The following is an 8,318-nucleotide window of genomic DNA, read 5'->3' on the forward strand; positions in this document are numbered from 1 at the left end:
GCATGTGCTTGCAAATTAGTTGTCTTAGCTTTGAACATGTGGGTGTAGCAAAGACAGACTTTATGCATCCCAATACAAAGATGAGTTATTTGTCAAACTGTTAGATCATATTAAAGAGTTTTTATGCATCTTAACAATTCTTTCCTCCTAGGTAACAGACAACAGAGCGTACAATCACATACTTGTACCACTGAAACACGATTGTAACCATCTTCCTCAGTAATACATACTGGAAAAATCAGGTATATATTCTCATTCTTCAGCTAGGTTCTGAACAGACCCCAGACTTTGTTATGCCAGCGCTGCACAGGACAGGGTCCATACAAAACAGACACGTGGCACAGAAGCAGATTCCAGCTAAGGCTGAAAAACCCATCTGGGTAATTTGAAAGCATCTTAGAGCAACTATTTCAGAAAGCAGCTGCTTCTTCCATAACACATCAAACTATTTTCCAAGCCGGAGCTCTGAGCAATGATGTACTTCCATCCCCTCTCACCTGCGACCTCCTCCCAACATGGATATGCCATTTCTTGAGTCAGTGAATGGGGTGACCTTGAAGAACAACAGTTATGCAAGGGAGATTTGGTAAACCATCACCCTCCCGAGGAGAGGACAGCCACATTGTCACCCAGCAATGACAGTGAAATGACTCATCACACTATAACCTACTTGAAGGAACACAACTGTCAGCATACACACAGGACAAAGGCAGGCTGAAACACAAATGCCACACACCACTGCTAAAGCTGTTATGGAGCACACTGCATGTAAGTGAAACTGTGTAAGACCAGAGTAGATACAAGGGATTTTGTTTGTGTTTACTATTTAAGAGAGGATTTTCTCTCTCATTTACTGTATTTGGGGATTTTTAAGATGTCTTGATCTGCTTCCCTACATCTGTTTACATCTAATCTAGCATGAAATACAATCCAGGCAGTCCTGGCTGCAAAGTCTTCCCCTGCGAAGTTTCCAGCATCTCAGTGATCACAAACGGTGTCAGCTCTGTTTCAGGTTTCACATTTTTTTCACTCACATGAATTCTTGCAGCAAAATGATTTCCTTAACAAGAAGTCACCTGCTAGTGCCAAGGCAGAGCTGTCCTGTGCCATACCCACATATATAATAGGGTCAGCAACCTGAGAAGGGCAATTCATCCAGACTGCATCTCCTTGATTCAGGAGATGATCTCATGGTCTAAAGCTGATGTCAGCCTCCAGGCATGTCCAACTGTCCCCCTACCCTGAAGCATTCTGTAGATCCTGGCTCCTTTCCACACTTCCTCCCTAGCAGGGTTGCCTGCAACAGTGCCCAGCAGTAAGGGTGGCTCCAAGGGCAGGCACCAAGGTCCCACTGGGCACCCAGGTCAGCCCAGCAGATGCATGGGGACAAGGACGAAATGTATCCATGCAGAATGCCAAAAAATATGTTTCTGGAAGGGCCCTACTCTTCCACCACTGATACCAACATCATTAATGGTACCACTGGGTATCACACCCTGACTGGTAGCCTCATGCTCAGGCAACCCAGGCCATCCTCAGGGCTGCAGGGCCCCACTGGGAGCCAGCTTTTGGGATGCCCTGGATTTGCAGTTGGCAGGGCTTGGAGCACGGCTGCATGGGGAGGGCAGAGCCAGCCTTCTGTCACCCCAGCACAACTGCAGTGGCATGAGCAAGCCAGGTTTTAACAAGTAAATCTACATAAAAGCTTTCTCTGGAAGTGATTACTTAATATAACAACCAGCTGTCTCTTCAATTCTTGCTGAGGCAGCCCATCTTCTCACTATTATTCACAAAGGGGAAAAAAAAGGGGGAGAGAAAGAAAAATGCAGCAAGCCTGTTTTGTCTATAGGGTAGGCAGTCCTTCAGAGAAATAATGGTACCTGTCAGTCAGAGACACCAAGTGCTTTCCTTATTTTTCCCTTTCCTAACAATCCCATTCATTTTTTTACAGGAAAAAGAGCTCTTACTGCAGGAGTGTAAAGAAGTAATTAGTCATTAACCCTTTAAACCCCAATCTCACAGCTTTTTGTACATCAGCTACACAATCTAATTACCGTCACTTTCACGTTAGCACTTATCAACACAGGATCTGAGCATCTCCAATTCAGCCAGCCCTGTACTCCAGCTGTGTGACCTCGCACAGAAAAATAATCACCATAGGAGAGCATTACCAGCAGAGCCTCCAGACTGGGAAACTGGAGTATCGGACCATCCAGTCCTGAAAGGGCTGTATTTTTTGACCCAGACACAGCTATGGCTTGAATAGATGGGTCTGTCCCACAGAGTCACTCAAGAACATTCATCTGAATTAATTAAATGCCCAAATTTATGTTGGGGCACATTAAACTTCTGCATGGCCAATTTTATTCAGAATTAATGTAGCCTTTGATTCTGAGTTAAATTGCACGGAAGAGTTTAATAAGAGGTAACTAATGGGGTTTCAAAACTAAATTTGGATTCATCTTCCTAGAAGCTATCGGGTGAGCCCTGGAGGGATGAGCCTTACAGAGACAAGAATCTGGGACAGAGAGGTTTGAGGTGGGTACAGACCTGACCTCCCAGACTTTGCAGAAGGATGTCACCCCTTCTCTCTCCCTGCTTGTTATTACAGCAGCAGCTCCTGGCTGTAGGTGCAGGCGTACAAGGAACGAGGCAGCCACCTGGGCATGAATCACTGCCTGAGCACCCAGTGCCCCCCTTCCTCTTCCAAGGAAATGGGAAGGGAAAGCACCGGCAGAATTTTAGCCATCTTGCTAGAAGCAGTTCCATCATGATGTTTAACAGAGGCTTCAGTCTGCAATTAGGCACAGCTCTGATTTGTAATAAGGAATTTAACAGTGCTTCTCCCACAGGATCTGGAAGGTAAAGGTAGGACATAACTAAATAGTTACGAAATGATGTTTAAAATCCCTATTCAGCAGAAACTAGCCAAAGCAGTGTATGATTTGCAAGCTGAACAATATTCGCTTAACAAGGCACTTGTGCACATTACTGCTATTAAGGAATCAATACACGTGGGTGCAGGGCTACACACAGTTTATTGCTCCTCCCTTGCTTTGCTCTGACTCAGCACTGAACCCGTATGATTGTGCAGGTATTACCCAGGCAGCTAGAAAGTTTCTTGTGATAAATAGTGGTGTAGCCAAGAAAACAACAAACAAATCAGGCATATTTCTCCCTGTCTGACTCTTGCAAGGTTGGGCTTTTGTTTTCTTTCTAACTAGAACCTCAGACTGGTGCTTCTCTGCAGCCCAGCTCTGCACCACCTACTGCCTTCAGGAACCTGTCTAACAGACAATTCATCTTTCAGCGTGTTCACACTTGCACAATTACAATTAGTAGGAAAAATTTCCTCTGTTCTACAGCAAACAATGGAAAGGATTGCATTTACCTTTCTGCTCAAAACAGTTGCTTTCAGAGCAAGTTATGAAACTCCCTGCTTCTCAGGTCAGGTTTGTGTCACATGAAGGTGACACATGAAGGTGTTGTCATTCCTCACAGCCACTTAGTTATTAAAGCTGCAATAGCCTTGTCCTAGAGATCCAGTTTTCTTCCTCAAAAAGATCCCAAACCATAGGAACCTAAATCATGTTTTCCACTGCAAAAGAAATACATTTAAATGGCTAAACAAGCTGCAGCTCAGCTCCTCACCTGCTTTTGTGATGAGATGTAGTATTTTGCCCTGTGTTCACACACAATTAGAAGGAACAGCAACCCTTGTGCACCAGCACGTCATCTGGGCTCTATCAAAGACATCAAGGAAACTGCCCTCCTTATGTGGTACCAGAGGTGCCTAGTGGGACTTTCTGCTCTGAAGCATCCCTTTAGGCCTGAGCTCAGCAAGGTGAGCTCGACCTATTGGAACAAGTAACCATCTAAAATTAGGCATGTGCTTAAACACTTTGTCAGGCCCAGGCTCCAGCTTTGGCTGCAGACTTAGTCTCTCCCAGCACTGTTCTCAACAGCAAGCTCCTTCCACTCCATCCCCACCCATCCAAGTCTTTGGGGAATGTTGCCATGGATTTCCACGGGACACAAAAGAGTCCATATTGGAAGAACCCTGTTAAGGTTGCTAGGCGTAAATATTGACTTAACGGCTCTTCCGCCTTTTTTCTTTTTTAAGAACAGATTTGTTGGCCACGTCTGGAAAAATAAAATGATGGAGTATGCATGATTCACTCTGGCACTCACACAAACATGCAGATCAGTTGGCTGGCAGCTCGCTCCTCTCTTAGCAGAACATCGCTTCTAAAATGTGTCATTTTGTTTTGGCAGCAAGAGTGTCCAAGCCCACAGACAGAGAGATAAAATCTCCTACCTTCCATGTACTCCACACGGGGACCACTGACCTTCCCCAACAGAGAACATTGGGTTAATAGCTCCAACAGCTTTTTAGCTGAGACACACAGAAGGACTGAGAATTGTTTCACACTGAAAGCCCAGCCCAGAAATCTCCCTTCTTGCACGTACTCTCCTGGGTTTGCTGGCACAAGATATGACCTCAAAATAAACTGCAGGTAAGACTTTTCATTCAGAAGTCTTTTTATTTGAAAGCAGTCTGGAAGCTGCTCCACAGACAATAAATATTGAAACAGACAGTAACTGCTGACAGAAGGTCACACGGGAAGCCAGCAGAAGTAAGAGGGGACCAAGGGTCGTTTGATTCATGTTTTCATCATCAGGTGCTACTTCCTGCAGTATTCCATGCACAAACCTTTAATTCTGGATTTAAAAAACATAATTTAAAATACAACTGCAACACACAACATGACTCAAACCCTTCTCCATATTGGTTCTCACAGATCTAAATGATTGGGCAGGACTGGCAGGGGACAAACCTCCACCAGGGCAGCACGAGGTACAAAGTATATGTGATACTTGTGTTTACCAGTCCTTGTCATGGCCAGTACAATCTCTGACTGTCCCTAAAAATCGGCTCAAGACACACAGGGGCACAAGCAACTCATCTGAGAGCTGGCAGAGGCTGCACAGAGTATGTTCGGGATTCCCCATTTCATATAGAACCAGGGGAACCACAAAAAGAGCTGCGTTTCACAGCACTCAGCAGACGTCTGCTATAAAGTAGGTACCTCATCAGGAGGAAGACAAAAAATGGATGGAATGATGGAATTTAGGAGGAGAAAGTCCAGTGGCAGACAAGAGATCCTTCTTTAAAGGATCACAAGGAGTTTGCTTGATTTCAGCTAGGCAGGGTGTCCTTTGGGACTTTTATACCACTGGGGTTTAAGCACTCACCATAATGCAATACCAGCAAGTGAGATGAGGATCAACACATGTGCATATTTGTATTTGCGTTGCATCCATCCTCTGTGTCTCTACACCTTCCTCTCAAGGAACAGGGACCTATTCCTCCTGCCAGGCATCCTCTGTGCACATTCCCTTCACAAGTGGCAGTCGGTGCAAGGCACAGCCACGCAGGGCAGCCCAGGGCTCTGACACCCTACCCACTACTTAGACCACACATAAACTAGCAATCCCCACTCAGTATTAAACTACAAGAAGCAAAAGCAAGGACTCTTAGATACCTTTGAAGCTTAGCAACAGCCACTCAGGATCCACTCCACCTCTCCAAAATCTATTTTTACTGACAGCTTTTGAAGCAGAGAATTCATCAAACAGAGAAACAGGTTGATATTCCCCCCCACCCACCCCCCGCCCAACTGTAGGCAGATCCAGTTTGTTATTTTCTAAGTGTTTCCTTGGTGGCACATACACATTCAATACTATGTCTACTAGCAAAGATGTCTATTTTCAGAATAAATACAATGACATGCAAAGCTAGTATTAGCAACAGTGAAGTAGAAGACATCAAGACATAAAAAAGCATAAATCTCTCTTTTGGTTGCAATGTGCATAGGACAAGAGACCAAGTAGATCTAATTGTAGGAACCCTTAACTGCACGCCAACATTGGTGCTCTTATACCCACACATGAGTATCAGGGGACAAACCATACAAAGGCTTTTTCAAGTTGTCAGTTATTGGCCATTATTAGCTGGCAATGGAGATGGCAATGACTGAGCTTTACAGAAGGTTCACAATAACATCACACACCAGGTCAACATGCTGCATTTATCACTGGGTTTACATTGTACTGATCTGATACAAGCCCAGCAATGAGCATGCAACTGCAATAAATGCTTGTAGCTGTTTGGAGTCTCACTTACGTCCCTCCACTGAAAAGGATCCCCTTTGCCTACTGAGATGGCTGAGTTTGCCCTTGAACCTGCTCCTTTGCCTTAAGCTGCCTGAGCATTTAGTTCAGAAGTCTCTAGTTAGTTTCAAAGATTTAGGATTAGTTTTGTCACATGGTGCCTAGATGATCAGCCATCAGCTCCTACATGACCAAGAGCTGAGGCAAGAAGTCCAACTAGAGATAGAGTCCAGCGAGAATCAGAATGCCCCAGTCCATCATAAACTTCTGTACCTTTGTTCTTCCTTTAATTCAACCAGAAGAGAAGGTACTTTTAGAAGTTTAAACAAGTTACATGAACCAAGCCTAATGCAACCAATCTCTTTCCATTTCTTGGAAAGAAAGTCAAGGGTGATGAGTTCAGAGCCAGATGTCTCAAGTATGGTGAGATGAATCCCACCTTTAGGGCATAAGGTGGGGAAGAGGTAAGGATCAAGCTTCTAATGACTTCACTGAATTCATAGTGAGCTGAATCGTGAGCTGACTTTTTCTTATCTGTGTATTCCAGACATGGTCAGGAAAATATATACGCTGTGGACAATCCTGGTAAGTCCTCCTTCCAGAAGTGACAGAGGTTCCTCTCCATGGTACAGGTTATCACCTGTACCACCATCTCCTACAACAAACCATAGCAAGCCATAGTTTTAGAGCAATTTGTATAGAGACTGTTTTAAGCATTTGGAGATTATAACCCTGCTCTTGCTCTCCCCAAAGCCAGTGACCCAGCTGCTGGGAAGAGCAGTGGATAAGGTCTTTTTATGGCATCATAGGCTTTACTCCAGTCTAAATCCTCTTCTTTCCCACTATTAACACAAAAGATAACCAGAGCATTTTCCACTATATTTTCAGCTTCAATCTTGCCTACCTGTGATGGGCTGAATAACCTGTCAGTCACACTTGTCAATCACTGTTCCTGCTCCTTAAATGCAATAGACTCATTGAAGTGAAGAAGCAGAAATGAAGGTCTGGTACTTACTTTCTCAGGACTGCAATTTCATTCTCTATGCTGCTTTCCTTTCCCTTCAGTGCCTTCTTGGGAATGCACTTGACTGCAAAGAGTTTCCCACTTGCTCTCTCTTCAGCCAAAACAACTTCAGAGAATGCACCCCTGAAAGAAGAAAAGAAAAACCCTGGTTTTAAGTGGTGCCTTTTGTTTGAAAGCTGTTAACTGAAATGTATCGTTAAATCCAGTTCTTCTTGTGCCTTTTGAAAGCTGCTCTTACTAATCACAGTAATGGCATTACGAGCATCTTTGCCTTTACAAACATATGCAGACATCCACATTCACACAAAGCACTGAAGGCTTACTAAATACAACACTTTAAATAAAGGGCCATAGTCCAGCAGATGTATGAGGAAAGCTTGGAGATCAGAAAGTACCATTTCTGCACACAAAGGCATGGACCATGATCCGGCTGCTGATTTAATGGATGACGTACTTTTCCCTTCCCTGAGGTTTTTGGAGAAGCAGCACAAAGTCCCTAGGACTAAATGACGCACCAGTGCCAGGAATGCTCTCGGTCCCTGAGTGACCACAAGAGGTCAGGGCCTTCGCTTTGGTCCTCCCTGGCAGCCAGAGCATCTTCCTCACCGTTGGCTCAACCCTGACTCAGACAGGGAAGCAGCATCAGAACTTCTCTATGTGTACTGAGTTATTCCACAACACAAACTGCTGTGTGTAACCGCTAAAGCCAAAGAACTGGATTAAATCACAGGTCCAAACAGCCTCCCTATGGTTACCCCAGAGAGGATTACACAAATAAAGAAACTTCATCACAGCAGCCAGCCACTAATTGCCAAGAGTGGGCAGTGCCTCTCCTCCATTCGATTATTCCATAACAGTGTATTATTTCTTGCACTTTCATCATTTCCTCCAAAGCATCTGGACCTGACTGAGAAGAGGCCAGGAAAATGTTACAGTCAGTGCTATATACACATTTTTTCTGTTCTCACACTGTTTTCTGAGCATTCGAGCATCATTTAGACACTTGGTCTGGGCAGACCTTTGTTGTGGCACATTAGGACCATTCTCATGTTCTGGCGCTCGTTACTGCTGCAGCAGCAAAGTACTGGGCCAGGCAGAGCACTGGCCTGATGAGGAACAG

At 44.6% G+C, this 8,318-nt stretch overlaps 1 protein-coding gene across 1 annotated transcript in view; it reads right to left on the reverse strand.

Moving 5' to 3' along the window:
• Positions 1-7,321, reverse strand: part of LOC104403412 (calcium/calmodulin-dependent protein kinase type 1D) — a gene marked incomplete at both ends in the record, with an annotated part of 82,787 nt that extends 75,466 nt beyond the window's left edge. The window contains one exon of the mRNA XM_010011544.1: positions 7,190-7,321. Within this exon, the coding sequence (XP_010009846.1) occupies positions 7,190-7,321 (132 nt within the window). The remainder of the gene's footprint in view (positions 1-7,189) is intronic.
• Between the last annotated feature and the right edge of the window lie 997 nt (positions 7,322-8,318).

This window comes from Nestor notabilis, unplaced genomic scaffold (genome assembly GCF_000696875.1).
Source record: "Nestor notabilis isolate BGI_N333 unplaced genomic scaffold, ASM69687v1 scaffold1443, whole genome shotgun sequence".
Lineage (NCBI taxonomy): Eukaryota > Metazoa > Chordata > Aves > Psittaciformes > Psittacidae > Nestor > Nestor notabilis.